Source organism: Pollachius pollachius (genome assembly GCF_949987615.1).
Source record: "Pollachius pollachius genome assembly, chromosome: 16".
Lineage (NCBI taxonomy): Eukaryota > Metazoa > Chordata > Actinopteri > Gadiformes > Gadidae > Pollachius > Pollachius pollachius.
The window spans coordinates 3,088,272-3,110,455 of NC_136949.1; the positions used below are offsets into that span (position 1 = coordinate 3,088,272).

The 22,184-nt window shown below is 53.3% G+C and overlaps 3 protein-coding genes across 4 annotated transcripts; 1 reads left to right on the plus strand and 2 right to left on the minus strand.

Moving 5' to 3' along the window:
• The first annotated feature begins 317 nt into the window (after positions 1-317).
• On the plus strand, positions 318-12,481 carry ufl1 (UFM1-specific ligase 1). The gene is made up of 19 exons (XM_079753998.1): positions 318-597; positions 704-849; positions 1,010-1,038; positions 1,144-1,241; positions 1,803-1,917; positions 2,021-2,151; positions 2,559-2,617; positions 3,338-3,484; positions 4,225-4,400; positions 4,904-5,083; positions 5,555-5,681; positions 5,937-6,062; positions 6,632-6,752; positions 8,231-8,397; positions 8,994-9,139; positions 9,612-9,692; positions 10,016-10,101; positions 10,617-10,797; positions 12,031-12,481. The coding sequence occupies exons 1-19, from the start codon at positions 521-523 to the stop codon at positions 12,268-12,270; spliced, it is 2,433 nt and encodes an 810-aa protein (XP_079610124.1). The 5' UTR covers positions 318-520; the 3' UTR covers positions 12,271-12,481.
• Positions 12,482-15,026: 2,545 nt separating this feature from the next.
• gpr63 (G protein-coupled receptor 63) lies at positions 15,027-19,219 on the minus strand. The gene is made up of 2 exons (XM_079754051.1): positions 18,889-19,219; positions 15,027-16,559 (listed from the first exon to the last, which is right to left on the minus strand). Exon 2 carries the CDS (start codon positions 16,459-16,461, stop codon positions 15,247-15,249), a length of 1,215 nt encoding a protein of 404 aa, XP_079610177.1. The 5' UTR covers positions 16,462-16,559; positions 18,889-19,219; the 3' UTR covers positions 15,027-15,246.
• A 721-nt stretch (positions 19,220-19,940) lies between these two features.
• ndufaf4 (NADH:ubiquinone oxidoreductase complex assembly factor 4) lies at positions 19,941-22,071 on the minus strand. 2 transcript variants are annotated; one of them, XM_079753607.1, is made up of 3 exons: positions 21,922-22,071; positions 21,736-21,833; positions 19,941-20,848 (listed from the first exon to the last, which is right to left on the minus strand). In XM_079753607.1, exons 1-3 carry the CDS (start codon positions 22,064-22,066, stop codon positions 20,546-20,548), a joined length of 546 nt encoding a protein of 181 aa, XP_079609733.1. In that variant the 5' UTR covers positions 22,067-22,071; the 3' UTR covers positions 19,941-20,545. The 2 variants fall into 2 exon arrangements, with proteins under 2 accessions (XP_079609733.1, XP_079609732.1); XM_079753606.1 differs by having other exon boundaries at positions 21,736-21,836.
• Positions 22,072-22,184: the final 113 nt, after the last annotated feature.

The following is a 22,184-nucleotide window of genomic DNA, read 5'->3' on the forward strand; positions in this document are numbered from 1 at the left end:
TCCCTACTGGTACTGACAGGCTGTGCTTTAATAGTACTGCGACTGACTACTCCATAATGGGACTGATCGCCTGTACTCTACTGCCCTCCAGGGGTTTCAAACACGAACTACACACTAGCTGTCTACATTATATACTACAACAAATGACACATAGGCGATACAACGGTTTACATCCACAAATAAAGCTGACATCATAATAAAATCAGATTACTACAATTTTTTGTAGTAAATTGTTACGTTTCTTTTTTGTTTCGCGCATATTTTAACGGTGACGATTGGACTTCGAGGGGACCCGTAGTCCACCTCCTAGTGTTGACGTGTGATTAGCTTAGCCCGTTAGCTGGCGACCCGCTACATACTGGCTGTCAGACTGAACCGTCAGACAGGCACTGCCCTGGTACTGGTCCAATAACGCACTGGTCCGTTGAGCCACTGGTCCGTTACTGGACCGTTGAGCCACTGGTCCGTTACTGGTCCGTTGCCCCACTTGTCGGAGCCCACTGTGGACCTTGTTGTCAACATGGACGACGCCTGGGACGAGATCCGCCGTCTGGCCGCCGATCTGCAAACGGCGCAGTTCGCTCAGACGGTGCAGAGGTAACGGATCCCCTAACCCTAACCCTTAACCTTAGTTATGATGAAGCCTGACAGCTCTGCCAGCTGTGAGCCGGCGGAGTCACATCTGGTCTATGGTTTCCTGCAGGTTGTCGGAGAGGAACTGCATCGAGATCATCACTAAGCTGGTGCAGGAGAAGCGTCTGGACGTGGTCCACACGCTGGACGGGAAGGAGTACATCACCCCGGCCCAGATCAGCCAGGAGGTCCGCGATGAGCTCTACATCCACGGAGGTCCGTCTGACCCCCGGTCACAAACCCCCTAATGCTAGCTGAGTACTGCAGCAAAACAGAGCTGAGTACTGTAGTCTAGCAAGTACAACACACCATAACAGATGAGTATTGTAGTATGACAACTCAGTGATGACCCCCGAATGCTGGTTTCTCTCCCCAGGGAGGATCAACATGGTGGACCTCCAGCAGGTGGGTGTTCGTAGCGCTACTACTGAATCGCGACCGGTTTGATCCGGCCCCTCTTCATTCATACTTCTCCACTCTCATGCATGGTCTGATGTCTGACGGTTTCAGATCATCAACGTTGATCTGAACCACGTTGAGGCCAGAGCCAATGAGATCACCAGGACGGAGAGGGGAGTGCAGCTGGTCCTGGGACAGCTCATCGATGTGTGAGGAGAACTTCTAGGTTTACGTTCAGGGCGTTTAGCAGACGGCGTTATTCAAAGAGACTTACAACGTTTAGTACACACACGGCGGAGTCGGCCATGCTAGGCGACAGCAGGCTGGTCAGCAGCAGTCAGGGTGAGGCGCCTTGCTCAATGACGCCTCGGCACTTGGGCTGGGGATCGAACTAGCAACTTTCGGGTTACCAGCCAACCTGCTCTACCTCCTGAGCTAAGCAGACCCCTGGTTGCTGTCTTCCCATGCTTTTCATTTTCTTTACGCAGGTTTGAAAACATTTGTTATCAATCTAAGACGACGTGCATATTTAGAAAACAAATAGTGGTATATTATACATGGAAATCTCACTTCTGTGATTAAGAAGTTTTAATTCCGCAAGTTTGCTTTCCAAACGTACTACTCTTTCTTGCGTGACTTTTACCAGCGCGAGGGGGCACTCGGTTATTCTTCAGTTCGCCCTGCAAGAAACTGAAGAGCTTTTGAATTCTATTCAATTGTGATTTAAACAATGTCTTCTGAGGAGGGGCTGACCGCCTGTGCTCCTGCAGGAAGTACTTGGAGCGCCTGGCCGAGGAGGTGAACGACAAGCTGCAGGAGGCCGGCCTCATCACCATCTCGGAGCTCTGCAAGACCTACGACCTGCCGGGGGACTTCCTGACAGAGGTGAGTCCGCTGCTGGGCGTCTGTGAACACTCGCTCTCCAGTGGCGGCTGACGTCGGGACTAGCCTCACTCATAAAGGTTTGTCTCTCGCTCCCCGCGTCCAGGAGCTGTCCCGGCGTATGGGGACGCTGGTCCAGGGCCAGTTTGACCAGTACAACCGAGGGATCATCTACACCCCCGCCTTCGTAGCACGCCACAAGGCACGCATCAGAGGGCTGTTCAGCGCCGTAACCAGGTAGGGGAGGAGCAGCAGTAGCAGTATGAGTAACGCTGTCGCCAGGTACTGAGACATGGTGAGAGGCAGCAGTAGTAGTTTGAGTAACGCTGTCGCCAGGTACTGAGGCAGGGTGAGAGGCAGCAGTAGTAGTTTGAGTAACGCTGTCGCCAGGTACTGAGGCAGGGTGAGAGGCAGCATTAGTACAAGCAGTGGTGGTGTTTGGGTTAGGTTCAGATACCAGGAGGAAGTGATGGTAGTGGTTACGGTGTCGCCCTCACCCCTTTAGCACCGTAACACCATGAATCTAAAAACTAAATGGTAATCAAAGTGGCTTCAGTCCTCTGCTAAAGGACTCTGTGACTCAAAGGGAAGGTAAAGGAGGTTTGAACGCGTGATGCAGTGTTTAACGGTCCTCTCTCCCCCAGACCCACCCCAGTCAGCAGCGCCATCGGAGCCTTCGGATTCCAGGAGCACCTGCTCTACTGTAAGCCCCCGCGCTACACTGCTAGACTGACACACCGCAACGCTGACACACTATGGCCTGTATCTACAGGATCATTACCCACCATGGATGTGTTCCTCCCTGGGTCCGGGTCGGTGGTGTAGCCGTTCTATTCCCCACTCTGCTAATTCTGTGTTATGTTTTTTTCGAATGATGAGTCAGGAGACAACTGTTGTATTGCCAACAGAGTGGGTCTTTAATCGATGCGAAACGCAGTATGAGCACATCAACAAGACGTCTGTCTCACATGCACTCATCTCTCCAGCATGGCAGGAAGGGACCTCGCGGGTCACCACAGGGTCACACCACCCAATGCTCCATAACAAAGCACTCAAAACAAACATACATCCATACAGAAGTGCTTCAAGGAAAGATAGAAATGAAAGGATTCTTGAAGTCTAACTTGTACACGGTGACATTGGCACTGTGTGATTCTGTCCGGTCAGTTCTGCTCTTCTATTCAGAGAGCGGTCTCCCAGCGGGTGCTGCTGGCCCTCCTTTCCTAGAGCGCCTACCTGTCCGTACAGGCTGATCTACTGTCACACATCTAGGGGGACACGCCCACGTATGAGGTCACAAGAGGCTGCTTGTCACCACTGCTGGGCGCCACACCTGGTGGTGAAACGGAGGCCGTCAACGTGCCCCCCCCGACCAGCCCGGGTTCTAACGTGTGTGTGTGTGTGTGGGGGGGGTGTGTTGCAGCCGTGCTGGAGGAGCTGGTCAACTCGGGGCGTCTGAAGGGGGCGGTGGTGGGAGGCCGGCAGGACAAGGCCGTCTACATCCCCGATATCTACTCCCGCACCCAGAACACCTGGGTGGACTCCTTCCTGCAGCAGAACGGTTACCTAGGTACCCCCTCACCCCCGTCTCACCCACTGCCCTCCCCCCGTCACACCCCTACCTGCTCCTTAATGACCTGTCTCTGTACTGTCTAACCGCTACCTGCTCCTTAATGACCTGTCTCTGTACTGTCTAACCCCTAGCTGTCTCTCTACTGTCTAACCCCTAGCTGCTCTGTAATGATCTTTCTCTGTACTGTCTAACCCCTACCTGTCTCTGTACTGTCTAACCCCTACCTGTCTCTTTACTGTCTAACCCCTAGCTGTCTCTGTACTGTCTAACCCCTACCTGCTCCTTAATGACCTGTCTGTACTGTCTAACCCCTACCTGCTCCTTAATGACCCGTCTCTGTACTGTCTAACCCCTACCTGCTCCTTAATGACCTGTCTCTGTACTGTCTAACCCCTACCTGCTCCTTAATGACCTGTCTCTGTACTGTCTAACCCCTAGCTGTCTCTCTACTGTCTAACCCCTAGCTGTCTCTGTACTGTCTAACCCCTACCTGTCTCTGTACTGTCTAACCCCTACCTGCTCCTTAATGACCTGTCTGTACTGTCTAACCCCTACCTGCTCCTTAATGACCTGTCTGTACTGTCTAACCCCTACCTGCTCCTTAATGACCCGTCTCTGTACTGTCTAACCCCTAGCTGTCTCTACTGTCTAACTCCTACCTGTCTCTGTATTGTCTAACCCCTAGCTGTCTCTGTACTGTCTAACCCCTACCTGTCTCTGTACTGTCTAACCACTAGAGTTCGACGCCCTGGTGCGACTGGGCATCCCGGAGCCGGCCGCCTTCATCAAGAAGCGGTTCCGCTCCGGCCGGCTGCTGTTCCTGCGGGCGGCAGCCGTGGGCCCGGGGCTGGTGGACCAGCTGGAGGCCTCAGTGGAGGAGGCCGTGAGCTCCTCCACCTGGGTGGACCTCCAGGTACCTGCACCTCACACCTCTATCTGTCTCTGGAGCGCAGCACAGAGGAGCCGGCTCTCTCCGCAGTCTGTTAACCTCTGATCCCCAAAGGGCCCGCTACAAAAGACTCAAAGACCTCGTAAGGCCTTTAAACACGTGACAAAGTGGTCATGGGACACACCACTAGAAAGATTAGACCCTCAACTTTAAATTTCTATCACAACTACTGTTTGCTTAACGACAGACAAATAAGAAGCATGCAGCAACAAGATCAATATATATATTGCGTCATTTGGCGCGATATCTAAATTGTCATGATTGAAAGCTGAGACTCCAGTGATTCCAACAGCCCAAGTCCTATCTCTCTGTAGCTAAGAGCCGCCGAACTAGAGGCAAAAAAACAAGCCTCCACTTTTTATAGTTGCAGCCAAAGTTGATGTCTTACCTTTGTTGTTAAACACACGCACGCACACACACACACACCACCATCACCTAACCCAACCCATGTGTCTTCCCCCCCCCAGCCCATGCTGCCCAGCTCTCTGTCCCAGGAGGACGTGGGCATGCTGGTGAGCCAGGCCCTGAGGAACGCCGGGGTCACCACCTCGGCCCGCGTCCTGGGGGACAGCGTGGTGGTCAGCGAGAAGTTCATCAGCGGCTGCCTGGCGCTGTTCGACGACGCCATGCAGATGAAGGCCCACAAGGTACCCCTGACCTCCGACCCCTGACCCTAGTACACCACCCAGATGAAGACCCACAAGGTACCCCTTACCCCTGACCCTAGCACGAAATGCAGATGAAGGCCCACAAGGTACCCCGACCCCTGACCCCTGACCCTAGTACACCACACAGATGAAGGCCCACAAGGTACCCCGACCCCTGACCCCTGACCCTAGTACACCATGCAGATGAAGGCCCACAAGGTACCCCTGACCTTAGCACTCTATGAAGGCCCCCTTATCACCAGTGACTTGGATTTGGAAAAGTCCTTCTTTCTAAATGACTGATAATATGCGAGTACCACACAGCGAAAACGACCAAAACCAGCGCAGCAGGAGAAGGTCCACGTCCGAGCAGACGGCCTGACTGTCAGCCACATGCTGGGGACTCATTAACCCCGTGGCCTCAGGAGGACGCCGTCACTCAGCGGTTCTCCTTCTGTCTCCTCCTCCCAGGAGGTGAAGAACAACCCTGTGTTCCTGCTCACCGAGGAGGAGGTGAAGCAGACCTCCTCCCTGACGGACAGCTCCGCTCCCTCCAAGAAGGAGAAGAGGGAGGCGGAGCGCAGGAAGAAGACGACGGGTGAGGAGGAGGAGGAGGAGGAGGAGGAGAGGATTAATCTCATAACGTTTACGATTTAGAACTTGTGATTTAATTTTAGTTGTAAAGAGCGAGAGAGGAAGAGAGCCACAACCAAGCCATGTCCCCTCCCCCACAGCCTCCTCAACCAATGAGTGTTGATTCCCTGAACCAATGGGGGAGGAGGTGGGGTAGAGGCGGGTCTCCGGTCTGCTGCTGCTGATCTGTGATGGGGGGGGGTTGTGTTTCTGTTTCTAGAGGGCAGCGGCAGCGTGAAGGGGGGCGGTGGGGGCAACGCCCGCGAGTTCAAGATCCGCAAAACCAAGAAGAAGGGAAGGAGGGACGAGGACAGCGACGAGGAGACCGGACCCCCCTCCCAGACAGGTGAGACCGGACCCCCCTTCCCAGACAGGTGAGACCGGACCCCCCTTCCCAGACAGGTGAGTCCCCCCCTCCCAGACAGGTGAGTCCCCCCCTCCCAGACAGGTGAGACCGGACCCCCCTTCCCAGACAGGTGAGTCCCCCCCTCCCAGACAGGTGAGTCCGGACCCCGGTGGGAGGGGCTAGTCATCACCGTTAATCCCCCGGTGGGAGGGGCTAATCATCACCGTTAATCCCCCGGTGGGAGGGGCTAATCATCACCGTTAATCCCCCGGTGGGAGGGGCTAATCATCACTGTTAATCCCCGGTGGGAGGGGCTAATCATCACCGTTAATCTCCGGTGGGAGGGGCTAATCATCACCGTTAATCCCCGGTGGGAGGGGCTAATCATCACCGTTAATCCCCCGGTGGGAGGGGCTAATCATGACGTTAATCCCCGGTGGGAGGGGCTAATCATCACCGTTAATCCCCGGTGGGAGGGGTGAGTCATCATACCTCCTGGTAATGCTATGCCGCTGCATTAGCTCTTACATTAGCCCTGAGCTAGCCTGGCTAACCCCCCCCGCCCCCAGGGCGCGGCCGGCCGGCGGAGGTCCCCTTCATGACGGCGTCCGAGGTGGCGGTAGTGTTGGAGGCGGCGGCCGGAGACTTCCCCGAGGAATCTCTGTTGGAGCTGGCGGAGCATTTAGCCAGGTAAGGGGGCGGGTTACCGTGGTAACGAGGGGTTAGCCAGGTAACGAGGGGTTAGCCAGGTAACGGGGGATAAGCCAGTGACATGTTCCAATATCCATACTTCCATGAGTACACTTAAACGTAGTACACTATCCGCACTCACTAAGTGCGCTTATTTTCAGATGTCAGTGCTGTTCCAAATCGATTACTCCGTGGGGCACTAACCGGAAATTACGATCACGACTGCCGTCGCGGCTCCTCCCCCGCAATAAACATCCCGCTTTGAACGGCGAACTCTTTACGCCTAGCAGCTATAAAAGCTATAAAAACCACAAAATGATTATTAATGCAGGCTATGTGGAAAATGCGCTGACTTTGGCTCAGCCTGGCTCCGCCCTCTTCCGCTACGTAGCGTTCTGCCCGATCTGAATCGGAACGCCCTACGTACTCAAACTAAGGCTAGTAAGTACGGATAGTATGGATATTGGAACACGGCACAGGTAACGAGGGGTTAGCAAGGTAACAAGGGGTTAGCGAGGTAACGAGGGCTTAACGAGGGGTTAGCAAGGTTCAAGGGGTTAACGAGGGGTTAGCGAGGTATCGAGGGGTTAACGAGGTAACGAGGGGTTAGCCAGGTAACGAGGGCTTAACGAGGGGTTAGCAAGGTTCAAGGGGTTAACGAGGGGTTAGCGAGGTATCGAGGGGTTAACGAGGTAACGAGGGGTTAGCCAGGTAACGAGGGCTTAACGAGGGGTTAGCAAGGTTCAAGGGGTTAACGAGGGGTTAGCGAGGTATCGAGGGGTTAACGAGGTAACGAGGGGTTAGCCAGGTAACGAGGGCTTAACGAGGGGTTAGCAAGGTTCAAGGGGTTAACGAGGGGTTAGCGAGGTATCGAGGGGTTAACGAGGTAACGAGGGGTTAGCCAGGTAACGAGGGCTTAACGAGGGGTTAGCAAGGTTCAAGGGGTTAACGAGGGGTTAACAAGGTAACGAGGGGTTAGCCAGGTAACGAGGGGTTAGCGCGGTAACGAGGGGTTAACGAGGGGTTAGCCAGGTAGCGAGGGGTTAACGAGGGGTTAGAGAGGTAGCGAGGGGTTAACGAGGGGTTAGCCAGGTAGCGAGGTAACGAGGGGTTAACGAGGGGTTAGCCAGGTAGCGAGGGGTTAGCCTACATCGCTAATGTACTTTTAATGCACTCCTACCCTTAAAGTCGCCCCACCAGTGTTGTGGAAGCAAGGATCCCATAGACATCCTATAACACTGCACTACACAACTGCACTACACAACTGCACTACACAACTGAACTACACAACTGAACTACACAACTGCAAGGCCACTTGTGACATCACAAGGGGGAGTGTCCACTGCCCAGACGTATGATTGGTAGATCGACTCCCTGGCCTTCTCCCCGGGGGGGTGGGGGGGAGGGGGGAGTTTCCCTCTGCGACACGCCCACTTATGGCGTCGGGAGTTGCTCTGACCCTTGCGCCGTCCGCCCAGGCCCTTGAGCAAGGCGTACCAGGAGGTGGTGCGCTCGGTGTTCCTGTCCTCCAGCAGCTCTCCCTCGGGGGCCAACAAGAAGAAGAGCATGAAGGAGCTGCAGGAGGAGGTGACCAACCTCTACAACAACATCCGCCTCTTCGAGAAGGGCGCCAAGCTGCTCCCAGGTAGGACACACCCCCCCCCCCCAGGTAGGACCCCCCCTCCCGTCGGTACAGTAAGGATGTTCCTAGAACCAAGCACTAACCATCACTAGGTTAACCCATTCCCCGTACACAACAGAAAGAGCCAGGATAAGATGCTACACAATGCTGAGTACTATTCATTAATCAAGCCCATTAATGGAGGACTCTGCAGTGCATCAGGGCCGTCTGTAGGTCAGGTGACCTCACTGTAGGTCAGGTGACATCACTGTAGGTCAGGTGACATCACTGTAGGTCAGGTGTGTTGGTGACCTCACAGTAGGTCAGGTGACCTCACTGTAGGTCAGGTGACATCACTGTAGGTCAGGTGTGTTGGTGACCTCACTGTAGGTCAGGTGACCTCACTGTAGGTCAGGTGACATCACTGTAGGTCAGGTGTGTTGGTGACCTCACTGTAGGTCAGGTGACCTCACTGTAGGTCAGGTGACATCACTGTAGGTCAGGTGTGTTGGTGACCTCACTGTAGGTCAGGTGTGTAGTGACCTCACTGAAGGTCAGGTGTGTCGGTGACCTTACTGTGTGTGTGTGTGTGTGTGCGTGTGCGTGTGTGCGCGTGTCAGAGGAGACCCAGGTCCACGCCACCAGGCACGTGCTGAAGACGCTGTGCACTGACGTCACCAACGCGCTGGTGAACTTCCTGGCGGCGGACCTGATGATGTCGATGGACCAGATGACGTCGGGGGAGGAGCCCAGCCTGAGCGGCGAGGTGGGGGGCCGCCTGTGCTTTAGTGACATCACAAGTGGGCGTGTCCACTGAGCTGTGCGTTGGGATAGGTCGGCCCACCAGCCTATCAAGTGGACCACAGCTATCACTGGCATGACTTTAGATCATGGCGTCACAATGATGGGTCGCTTTGTTCAAACCCTTTAAGATTGGAGACCAACACTGGAAAATAAACGTAGAGGTTCAAAGAGAAGTGGGACGGGTATGAATTATGAAATCCAGAGCATTAAGGAAAGGAAGTGGCAGCCTGGACAGCTAAAGACCTTTCTCAGAAAGTTCCCAAACCACTTAAACCTGGACTGCCAGCTGTGTTCCTCCGGGGGGAGATCTGTTGGTTCTCTCCTCCATCTGACTCCCCTCACTCGCACTGAGCGGCCGTGAAGCCGTCCTCCTAACTCTCCTTAACGACGCCAACATGGCCGACAGCTCGTTAACACCACACCGTGTCCCTCAGGTCCGGGCCAAGATCCTGGGGAAGCTTCCGGAGGAGACCAGAGCGCCCCTCATGAAGCTCCACCACAGCCTGAGTGGGAAGGTCAGTGGGGGGGGTCAGGTTTCAACCACTCCCTTGTGGATGGCCTTTTTACCTGCAATTATCAAGATTCATAAAGATAGGCGTTTTCTGTTCCAATTCTACCGTCCGGAATCAAAGCCCGGTCCATACACATGTTTAGGTTTCAGGTTGGAGATTCCGTTCATTGAGTTTAGATCTGTTTGGGTTCGGTACTAGGTTTGGTGCGGTTAAGGTCTTTTGGGGGAAAGCAATGCATCCTGGGAATAAATGCTAGTCTGCCGATAGGTGGGGCTTAGTGAAATCATCCTGGTATAGTTTAGTGTGTGAACACTGTTGTGTTGCAGAGCATCGAAGACTTCCTGAACAACGTTGAGACTGCAGCTGAGGCCTGTGGACTCCTTCTGAAGAAAGGCGACAAGAAGAGGGAGAGGTAACTCAAAGCTAATGCTAACGACACTGTGGCTAAAGCTAACATACTATGACCTTCTGTGGCTAATGCTAACCATGCTGTGGCTAAAGCGAACCATACTATGACCTACTGTGGCTAATGCTAACCATGCTGTGGCTAAAGCGAACCATAATATGACCTACTGTGGCTAAAGCTAACCATTACCATGGCCTACTGAGAGCAGATGGACTTTATCCGTCGTATCTCAAACGGTGGGCCACAATCTGTTGTTTAGGAAGTTCAGTCACAGAAATACCTCAACGCTCTGATATTCACACCTTATTGATACTGCAAAATGTGCTCCTTTTCTGATCTCTTTACTTTATTTTACTGTTAATTTTTACTGTTGTGACTCAACATGATTGAATCAGATCTCAGATGTTTCCAGTTTCATGCACTGGATAGAACAACTGTCAAATGACCATCAGACATATACATGCATTCTTTTTCGTTAATAACATGGATACTAAACACTCTATCCCCCCCCCCCCCCCCAGACAGTCCCTCTTCGTGCACCGTAACGCTCTCCTGGAGCAGCTGAAGCAGACCGAGGACCCGGCGCTGGTGCTCCACCTGACCAGCGTGCTGCTCTTCCAGGGCGCCACCCACTGCATCCTGCACGCGCCCGGCCGCTGCGTGCCCGGGGTCATCAGCACCCTCAGCGGGCGCATCCCCACGGTAACCAGCCTGCCTCTAACCCTAGCATCCCCACGGCAACCAGCCTGCCTCTCAACCCTAGCATCCCCACGGCAACCAGCCTGCCTCTAAACTCTAGCATCCCCACGGCAACCAGCCTGCCTCTAAACTCTAGCATCCCCATGGTAACCAGCCTCTATCTAACCCTAGCATCCCCACGGCAACCAGCCTCTATCTAACCCTAGCATCCCCACGGCAACCAACCTCTATCTAACCCTAGCATCCCCACGGCAACCAGCCTCTATCTAACCCTAGCATCCCCACGGTAACCAGCCTCTATCTAACCGTAGCATCCCCACGGCAACCAGCCTCTATCTAACCCTAGCATCCCCACGGCAACCAGCCTGCTTCTAACCCTAGCATCCCCACGGTAACCAGCCTCTATCTAACCCTAGCATCCCCACGGCAACCAGCCTCTATCTAACCCTAGCATCCCCACGGCAACCAGCCTTCCTCTAACCCTAGCATCCCCACGGCAACCAGCCTTCCTCTAACCCTAGCATCCCCACGGCAACCAGCCTGCCTCTAACCCTAGCATCCCCACGGTAACCAGCCTTCCTCTAACCCTAGCATCCCCACGGCAACCAGCCTTCCTCTAACCCTAGCATCCCCACGGCAACCAGCCTGCCTCTTAACCCTAGCATCCCCACGGCAACCAGCCTGCCTCTTAACCCTAGCATCCCCACGGCAACCAGCCTGTCTCTAACCCTAGCATCCCCATAACAACCAGCCTGCCTCTAACCCTAGCATCCCCAAGATACTTCCCTTCTACTTCAAACTGTTGTCTAGTTTGTTGAAGTCCAGGCTGTCCAAACTGCCTTCTGACCCCTACCTGCTCCTCAATGTATCTGAAATCACTGTCGTCACAATCTGAGGTCCTTTTGTTGGGATGAATAGTTCACTTAATAGTAAATAAAATGGTACCAATATTTCCAGAAGAACCATGAGGAGGTGCTAGCGCTACGTTTGTTTGCTCATAGCTCTGTGTGAGTGGAAACCTCGATTAATGTGAAAGACGCATCAAGGGACCACAATACTGCGTTACACACCACCTCCTCTCTGTCTCTCTACATCCCCCCTCCCTCCCTCCTTCCCTTCTCCTCCTCGCTCTTCTGTCTCCCTCTCCCTCCATCTCTCTCCTCCCTCCTTCCCTTCCTGTCTCTCCCTTCCCTTCTCCCCCTCCTCTCTCACTCTCTGTCTGTCTCTCGCTCTTAGGAGAGCCACCAGCTCCTTTCCCAGTACCAGGGTCTGGTGGTGAAACAGCTGAACCAGGGCAGGAAGAAGCCCGCAGAGAAGGAGGTGAAGAAAGAGGACAAGGAGGAGAAGGAGGACGAAGAGGAAAAGGAGGAGGAGGAGAAGGAGGAGGAGGATATCCGCGGGGAGCTGTTGTCCCTGATGCCCCAGGTCAAAAACCTCGTCCTGGTCCCGAGGAAGACCTCGGTGGGCGAGGACTAAGACGAAGCCCCCGTGGTCGAGGACTGAGACCCCTCAGAGAGCCGAGGAGGCGTTGGGAGGTCTTGGTGTACTGATCAGAGGTCGGCTTCATTCTGGATAGAATGCGGCCAAAAGGTGATTTAATTGAGTGGAAATTGTATTCAAAATGTTTCCATGAACATGAAAGTCCTCAATGAGGTTCAACTGTACTTCAATATAAATAAAATCCCACTTTCACAGAGAAAGTTCAAGCTTACTTTGTGGCTTTTGGTTTCATCTTTAAGATGTTCATTTTTTCTGACCAAATCATGCAGTTCATCTCTGCTAAACAAGTAAATTAAAAAATAATAAATTGATGATCATATTAATACATATTAACCTGAGCTATTTGTGAACTGAAAAGGACATGAGGGACTATGAAATAAAAGTAAAAGACAGATCGCACATAATACTAAATGTAAGTCACAACACATGGCGATGAGGCGAGTCGACTGTTGCCCTCTAACGGACACTCGTGGTACTGTAGTGCCTTGTAATCCATGTTTTGGACACTAGAGGGGGTGGTGGAGCTCCTGAGAGTCACTGTAGAACCGTGCAAACATTTCTCGTCTCGCTTTTATTTATAATAAACAATTGCTTTTTCTGTTCAGTTATTCCTCCACATCGGCGCTAACCTACATACGAGGCTATTTATACCTGCGCCAACTCCGCCTTGCTTGTTGAGTCTGAATCCTTTTTAAATCCCAGCCTCACTTGGACTAAATTTCATTCTTTGGGGTGCTTAAGTTTTATAACGCCTACATGATAGTAGGCTAGTACACGTCCGTCATGATCCAGATCTTCAGACAGACAGACAGACGTCTAGAGGAGGGGTCTGAAGTAGGCCTCCACGAGAGAGAGGATTGCCATGGAAACAAGCGTCTCCCACACGAAAGCCAGATAATATCTCCTCTCCACTGGTGAGACGCGCACTAAAAAAAAGACAACTTTCACCTCCCGTTGCGGGACGTCATTGTTGACGTCATAAATTCAGTTCAACGTCTCAGCTCCCGATGTATGTTCAGGCTATATGACGGGTTTGATATGCTCAGGGTTTGATATGCTATGGTTTTGCGTGTTAAAGATGAACATGTATTGGTATCGCACCTCAAGCGTCCGTTCATCGTTCAAACCAAACGAGTGACCGCTTCACTCGTCACGACATTAGAGTGTGAACTCAGGCGCCGGAAATTAGTTCTAGTTTAAACAGCGGGCCCCAGGGTCCTGTTAGACGCCATTAACTCAAAGAAAATATCAACCATCACTTCAACACAGGATCACGGCGGCCCACGACACCGCGCGCCCTCCGGGGAGACGTTTAGAGTTACGGTTGCTTGGCAACCTCCTCCGCGATGATTAAAGCGGCCTTCAAAAGCCCGGCCCCCGGCCCCCCCTCACTCATTAGTCACCGCGGGCTGCATAATGAGGCCCTCGGAGCGCTGATTAAGGAGTGTGCGTGTGTGTCCCACTCACGGTCTCCCAAGGAGTGGAGGGCGGTCATCCGAAGCGAGGCCTCCCCGTGGGCCTCGCAGGTCGTCGGGGACGCGGAGGGAAACAACACAGTGAACTTCCGCTGTGTTGGGGCACGTCCGTGTCCCATGTCGGCGTGGGTCCGAGTCTCTGGTCCTCTCTGGACCGCGACCTTCCCGGAGGTGAACTCCTCTTTGATGGTATTTTAAAGGACTGACGTTAAGAGGTCGGCTTGCTTTGAAACGCCTCGCACCGTTTAAATTAACGACAGACACTGGGCCATCTGACACCTGCGCTGACTGGGAACTGACTCCTCCGGGGAAGGGGGACATCGGAGCTCCGGTGGGGGGAGACACGGGGGCGTTGGACGGTTATCGAGGTGGGCACGTCGCTAACACGTTACCCATGGGGCGCTCTTCTGCTGGCATCAACAGAGCTGCCGCTGGTTCCAGTGAACGCACCTGACAGGAAGTGAGAGTCCCCGGCGGGAAAGAGCAGGCGCGTGCATCAGACCTGAGCTAATTAGCAGCTAATTAGCAGGGCGCTAGCTCTCCGACAAACAGCAGTGTGTTCGTTATCCTGGCCGCGCTAATAATCCAGACGGAGAGGTGGGGTCGACTCGAAGAGTTCCACACATTGCCGATGATTAAAGACAAAGTACATTTAGTTAAACGGTATAAACCGTCCAACCAGCTGCCTCCGTTTAATATACTGAAGGATATTTGTTTGTTGATAAAAAAAAAACCGAACATCTTAAGACAGTGTTAACAAGGTAAGAAATGCCTGTTTTTATTACATTCAACTGAAGTACAGTACACTGTAATTGCACATGTTCACTAGATATAGCAGCAGTCTGACCGGCAAGTAGGCTAATCATCAATAGGCACATATAAAAAAAACACAATAGACAGAAATCCACAGTTAAATCAGGTATAATTCTTGTAATGTGGCCACTTATAGAACATGTTTAAAACGCACGTAAGCAGATATTATACAAGCCATGGATAACGACGCACCACCGCTTCAAGATTTGGCAGATGGGTGAGGAGCTGAAAGCCTTCCTCTTCCTCAGTGGCTCCCAGCCTCTTCGGCCCCTGATGCCCTCTAAAGCGCAGATCATTCACCTCCAGAAACCCACCGACCCTGGACCCCAACGGCTGACATATCACCGTCCCAGTGACTGCAAGAATGATTCAAATTGGTTTACTTGTGGCTACGAATCATTAGGTAGTCCCCCCCCCCCCCCCCCCCACACACACACACACACACACACACACACACACACACTTATCAAAAGTGTATCCTCAAATATATACACAAACAGCTTACATGTCTGCAATCTTCCACAACCCTGATAATATGCATATCAGGCGGGGCCCCCAAGTGGGGACCTGGGGGCCCACCAAGAAGTGGGTTCGCCGGGGGGGCCCCCAGATCAGGGGACGGCCCCCCCAGGTGGAGGGACAGCGCCCCCCCCCCCTGGCGGCGCTACACCACCGATCGGTGCTCCCCACAGACGTACACGGCGCTGGGCTGTATGCGGCGCTTGGTGTGGCCCGGCAGCTGCGGGAGGAACTTGAAGTACTTGGGCATGAGGTCCAGGCAGGCGTCACGGAACTTCTTGATCTGCCAGTAGTAGATGAGCGGGTTGAGGGCGGGCCGGAGGTAGCACAGCCAGAGCAGCCAGGCGCTGGTCTGGAAGAAGCCGTCCTTGTGGTAGAAGGCGCTGCTGAAGGTGGCCAGCAGGCTGTAGGCCGCGAAGGGAGCCCAGCACACGGTGAACACCGAGAACAGGATGAGGATGGTGGTGAAGGCGCGCGTCTTGAAGCCCATGTCGATGTGCATCTGGAAGGGGCGCTGCAGGCTCATGAGGCCTAGCTTGCTGGCCTGGCTGAGGCAGATGCTGTCGGTGTGGCTGTGGATGCGGACGGCGTTGTGCCGCAGCGTGCTCAGGATGCCCAGGAAGGTGTACAGCATGACGGCGAAGGGCACGAAGAAGAAGGCCAGCGTCAGCGTCACCACGTAGCCGCGGTACGCCGCCTCGGGGCTGTAGCCGAACACGCACTGCGGCGCCCGCGACGGCACCGGCAGCGAGGGCTGGCCCACGGCCAGGGGGAAGGCCAGGGCGAAGGCCAGCGCCCAGGACACGCCCACCAGCACCTTGGCCCGCCGCGGACTCAGCCGGTCCTGCTTCTGCACGATGATGAGGAAGCGGTCCACGCTGATGATGAGCAGGATGGCCGAGCCCTCCACTACCAGCAGCCAGAACATCATGGCCGACACGCGGCAGAAGGTGTCGCCGAACACCCAGCGCGTGGTCACCACGGTGACCAGCGCCAGCGGCATGCTGAGCGCAGCCAGCAGCGCGTCGGCCAGCGCCAGGCTGGCCAGCAGGATGTTGATGGCCGAGCGCATGGCAGACCGCCGGTACACCATCAGGCACACCACCACGTTGCCTAGCAACGCCATCAGCAGCACCACCACCAGGGCCAGGCAGAAGAAGACCTGGAGGGGCAGCCCCACGCCCACGCCCGGGGGCGGGGGCGTGGGCGGGGGCCGGGGGGAGGAGCTCTCCGTGGCGTTCCCCTCCATGCCGGCGGGGGGGGGCGTGGCCGACAGGTTCAGCAGTCCGACGAGGGCGGCGTGGACGGCGGTCTGGACGCGGGGGGGCGCGGCGGGGGCGCTGAGCGCGGGGCGGACCATCCCGCCCCGCTCCTCCTCCTCCTCTGGGAGGGGGGGGCGGCGCTAAGCATGCTGCCCGCCACGCCCGGACCCCAACCTCACTGCTGCCATCGGCCTGCCTGCAGGGGGCGACGGACACGTTAGAGAGAGAGACAGACAGACAGACAGACTCACACACACACACACACACACAGAAACACAAAGAGAGAAACACACAAAGAGAGACACACATATACACACACATACAGAGATGAACACACACAGACATACAGACACAAAGGAAAGCCTTCAGAGTGTTTACTTAACACTAGCGACTGCGCTGCTTCGCAACGCTACACATGTAGCTCCCGCCCTAGCATGGAAAAACAGTCATAACAAAAGATAACTAGTTGGTTTACTAACAAGGATATTCTGTCAACTAGTTGGTTTACTAACAATGATATTCTGTTAACTAGTTGGTTTACAAACAATGATATTCTGTTAACTAGTTGGTTTACTAACACTACTACCCAGCCGCCCGCTCCACAGATCGTACGCGTCACAGATTGGCCCGACGCTCCAGAGGTCAGAGGGCACTCAGAGAACCAGTCGTTTAAACACCAGTCATCTAACTGCAGCCTCGTCGAGATCATCTATAATGGTTCCCACATTTCAGGGCTTTCATAAGCCTCTTATCACAAACAATATATTCTAATCATAACAATAACAGAGCACTCTAATGATGATGCGTTTTATCTCGTTCCTGTGGGGCCGCACGGGCGAATCATCCAATTACAGACAACTAGCCCGCGGCCCATTAGCCATGGGACTTCCTAATGGACGTTAAAACAAACCCGCTTTTCTGAGAACATGTGTGCTGGTTCAACTCCCGGGTAAACACGGATCCTCTTTATCGCCGGCCCATTAACCCTGACCCGGTGTTGGATGGATCTGCCGTTTCTTAAACCTTGCGCTCATCGCAGTCGTCCGCACCATCGGGCGATGGTCATGTTGTGGCTGTGATGGTGAAGTCACAGAACTGAACCAGGCCCAATTTAGGATCCCACCCCTCCTACTTACTGTAGGTTGTACGTCCTGGCACCTATTGTACGCACTAATTGTATGTCGTACTTATTAATAGTACTTCCTTGTGTAGCATCTTATCCTAGCCATCTCTGTTGTATACGGGGAATGGGTTGACCTAGTGATGGTAAGTGCTTGCCACTTGGTTCTATGAACATCCTGACTGTGCCGACAGCAATATATTGTTGTCTCTCTTTCTTCTGACAAATGTACTGATTGTAAGTGGCTCTGGATAAAAGCGTCTGCTGAATGCAATAGATGGTTCTGAGCTGAAGATTATCAGCATAGATTTCACAGCTATTACAAACGTCCTACTAGATCAAATACTTTGCACAATTGACAGACCTCTCAGGCTCACGGTAAACGTTCCTGGAGACAGAAGCAAAGTCAACCTCAGAACCGGTAAGGAACCTCAGGTAAGGAACCTCAGGTTAGGAACCTCATCTTAGGAACCTCAGGTAAGGAACCTCAGCTTAGGAACCTCAGGTAAGGAACCTCATTTTAGGAACCTCAGGTAAGGAACCTCAGGTTAGGATGTCCCTAACCTCAGGGTTCTGGTGGGGTCTACAAGGGTCTGGGGGGTCTAGAGGGGTGTAGGGGGGTCTAGAGGGTTCTGGGGGGGGATCTAGAAGGGTCTAGAGGGGTCCAGTGGGGTCTGGTGCTTCGGGTTCGTGTTCCAATGTGCGGCAGCGGCCCCTGAGTCAGCTGCGTCTCTAGGGAGTTATTTCTATGTGACCCCTGAATCCAGGAGCCTGAAGGTTCTCCCTATACCTCCACAGCCGACCACTACTCCCAGTCTGTGGTCTGATTTAGTCCCATTACATAAACCCCCCCTCACAATCAGGTCACCGTGTTTTAGAAAGATGTGGAGCAAGTACATATGAATATTCTAACTCTTTCATACTCATAATTACAAACAAGATCTGTTCTTCTGTGTTATGGTCGCCCCACAGGAACTTCAGGTCCTGTTCCATGTATCAGTACTGCCTTCGCCATCATGTGGGAGCATTGGTATCAATGGCAGTTATCTTTAACTCCAGAAAGCTCGGCAAACATCTGGTAGGCCAAGTTGTGTACCACTTCTAGAACCCTGTGTGTGTGTGTGTGTGTGTGTGTGTGTGTGTTTGTGTACGTGTTTTTTACCTAAGTGTACTTGTGTGTGTGTGTCTGTACTGTGTGTGTGTCTGTACTGTGTGTGTGAACACAAGCCGCTTTCCGAAACGTGTTAAGCCACCAAAATGGAAACACGCACACACACACACGCCTAGAGCTAGGGGACACTAAGCAGGGCAGACACTACGGTCGCTGCATTTCATAATTTGGTAAACAACATTTCAATGGGGATGACGGGAGATGTTTACTGATCATATCGATCGATCACGTTACCTCCTTCATTCTCCCATGACGGAGCAGCCGCTGGAACCGGAGCAGCGAGAGGAGCTAATCTCCTTCCTCCGGACCGTCTTCAGATCTCTGGTGCGGCCAACTATCCTCCGCTTCCTTCGACGTCGTGTGTTGTTGTTCTCCAGAGCAGATCAGCCCCCGGGATGCACAGTGATGCTCCTCCAACACAACGGGACGATCCACGAATCCGACCCGTGATTCACGGTCGCTGTGTCTCCGCAGGAGTCCGGGAGCTTCCCGACATGGTCTGATGGAGAATAACCAGGATCCTGAGGGCCACTTTGCTCTCCTGGATGGTGATGTCGTGTGTCTCCTCAGCCTTCCTCCCTCCACGGTGACGACCCCCCGGGGTTAACCGACACCGACACGCACCAGTCCGGAGCCGCAGAGGAGGGCGAGGTCCCGCCTCCTGGAGAGTTTCCTCCAATGGAAACCGAGAGATTGACGAGAGAAGGCGTCGGTCTCCAACGAGGAGGTCTCTTATAGGCAGAGGAAGTCCCGCCTGGTCCAATCACATCTCCCCCCCAGAGGAAGTCCCGCCTGGTCCAATCACATCCCCCTCTTTGCTCAGTGTTATTGTTCTTAATGTTAACATCTTGTACCATGGAACTTGTGGATGTTTGGAACACGCACGTGTAACAGAGTTAGAAATAACCTATTTTGAATTTCTAAGCGTCTTCGGGTCCACTTATAGTTTGAGCCACCTGTTGAGTTGTAGTTTGAGTGGAGTTGTAGTTTTAGAGGTGAGTTGTCCTGTCTTTTTAGAGGCGAGTTGTAGTTTTAGAGACTCCTAGTGAGTTGTAGTTTGAGTTGAGTTGTAGTTTCCCTCTCTGCAGAGGGAGGGCAGGTGGTCGTTACACAACAACCATCCCGTTAGGAATTATAACTCATCTAGGAATCTTTAGAAAGCACGTTCTATATCAGAAACTCAGTAAACCTTTTTAATTAAGGGAGGAATAGATTCATTGAAATATGGGGCCAGATATTAAATGACAAAATGTATAACAAGAAGTTTATTAAAACACCATGTGCGTATCAGCGGCTTCCAGACGACCAAAGAATACAAACAAACCTTTTCCACGAGTTCAGAGAACCAAGTTCTCCAGAACCAAGTTCTAGTTCAGACAGCCCGCTGCCCATCTTCATCCTGAGAGCAGCTCTACAGTAGAAGCTCTAACCCCTCAGATGACAGAGCAGCTCTACAGTAGAAGCTCTAACCCCTCAGATGACAGAGCAGCTCTACAGTAGAAGCTCTAACCCCTCAGATGACAGAGCAGCTCTACAGTAGAAGCTCTAACCCCTCTGATGACCGAGAGCAGCTCTACAGTAGAAGCTCTAACCCCCTGTGATGACGTAATATCGCTACTGTTGATATAAATTAATTATGTGGCCATTGTTTTATGGTAACATTTTTGGTTGACTGAAATAAAAATCGAAAACCCCCAAAACAAACACCAAGTCTGACTGAAGCCAGGACCCAATCATGATCGAGCCGAAGCTACAAGGACACTCCAACATCAGGGCCTTCAAACGGGGGGGGGGGCGGACCTGTACGGTCCGTTCTAAAGCAGCATCACAGACGCTTTACTGGGATCAATAATAACTTTACTGGGATCAATAACTACTCGGCCCGCTGCCCCTACGAGCCCTTGATCTGCTTCTGGCCGTCCCGGTGCGGCGGGAGGATCTTGACGTTGAAGGGGATGAAGAACCGCAGCAGGGCGCGGGTGTCGGCCGGGGCCAGGCAATACTCCAGAGCCACCCGCTCCGCCGTCCAGGTGGCCGGCTGCGTCTTGTGGCTGTTGAGCGCCCGCAGCGCCTCCACCAGGGACAGCCGACCCTTGGGGACGTCCGTGATGTCCGCCAGGCCGTGGCCCGTCCCCGGCAGGCTGAACTTCAGGGGGCGGCGCTCCTCCGAGACGGCCGGGGGCCCGGGCACTGGCTGCAGGGGGGGGGGGGGGGGGGGGAGAACCAGGTGGAAGAATGTTCTGGATTAATGGGCTTCATTAAAAAAAAAAAAAAGGTCCCTCGTTTTTGCAATTTGTGACATCACAAATGGGAGCCTGTTGCACACGTGTTGATCTATCCACCCTACACGGGGTTAATGGGACCATGCCACACGAGGTTGTGATGTCACTAAGGGATACACTTTTAGTGGCTTGAAATGGCCAAGGGACATCTCAACTGGTCTCAGTAAAACGGAGCCAAATTAGGCTTGCTTGGTTAAAAACATTCTGTCATGGAGCATGGAGTCTGAGTAGAAATTGGTCCCTCCGTCTCCCACCATGGCCTTCCAGCTCAAGGTTTTATCGAAACTCAAGGTCAATGCCGACTCATTAAGACTCGTTTGATCTCTGGGAAACTCATTTAAGTCTTGCAAACACAACACAAGCAAACCATTTAACTCCACTACCACAACCGGTCTGTTTAAAAAGGTCTCGCGGTTCAATATGGGATCACCGCCTGTTGATGCTCTAGTCCTAATCATATCTTTATATCTCAACAGGCTCGTGATACTAGGACACATTAATGTCATGTATGTAAGACACATCCAGAGAGTAACCGCCTCTTAACCCGGTGAAGGTCCTCCGTATCATAACCCGGTGCAGGGTCCGTATCATAACCCGGTGAAGGTCCTCCGTATCATAACCCGGTGAAGGTCTATCATAACCCGGTGAAGGTCCGTATCATAACCCGGTGAGGGTATATCATAACCCGGTGAGGGTCCGTATCATAACCCGGTGAGGGTCCATATCATAACCCGGTGAGGGTCCGTATCATAACATTATAACATGACGCAGATGATGTAAGATGAGGACGGGCTCTGACCTCTGCGGGCAGCGGGTCCTCGGACTGGACCCACACGGTCTTCAGGAGCGACACCAGCGGCTCATTCTTCCCGTGGATGACCTCCGAGTCACCAGCCGCTGCTGAGGGAAAGGTTGGGAGAGAAGGTTTAGTATCCCCGGTACTGGAGACGACCCCGGGCCTCCTAACGGGACGGTGCAGACTCACCGTCTGAGCTGCTGACTGGAGGTGGGACCGGGGTCTTGTGTCTCGGTGCGACGTGAGGTTTCTCCTTGGATATCTCACGGATAACGCGGTTTTCTAGATTAAAATTCCTAAACATACGCGAAACCCGTGCGCCCATGTTTGACATGTTACTTAACCGGGTGACTAATAAAGTTCCGGCCTTTACTTACGGCGAGAGAGGAGGTTCCTGCGCCTCCGCCGCGTGGTCGGAAGAGGAACTTTAACATCCAGTGATTTCTTTTCAA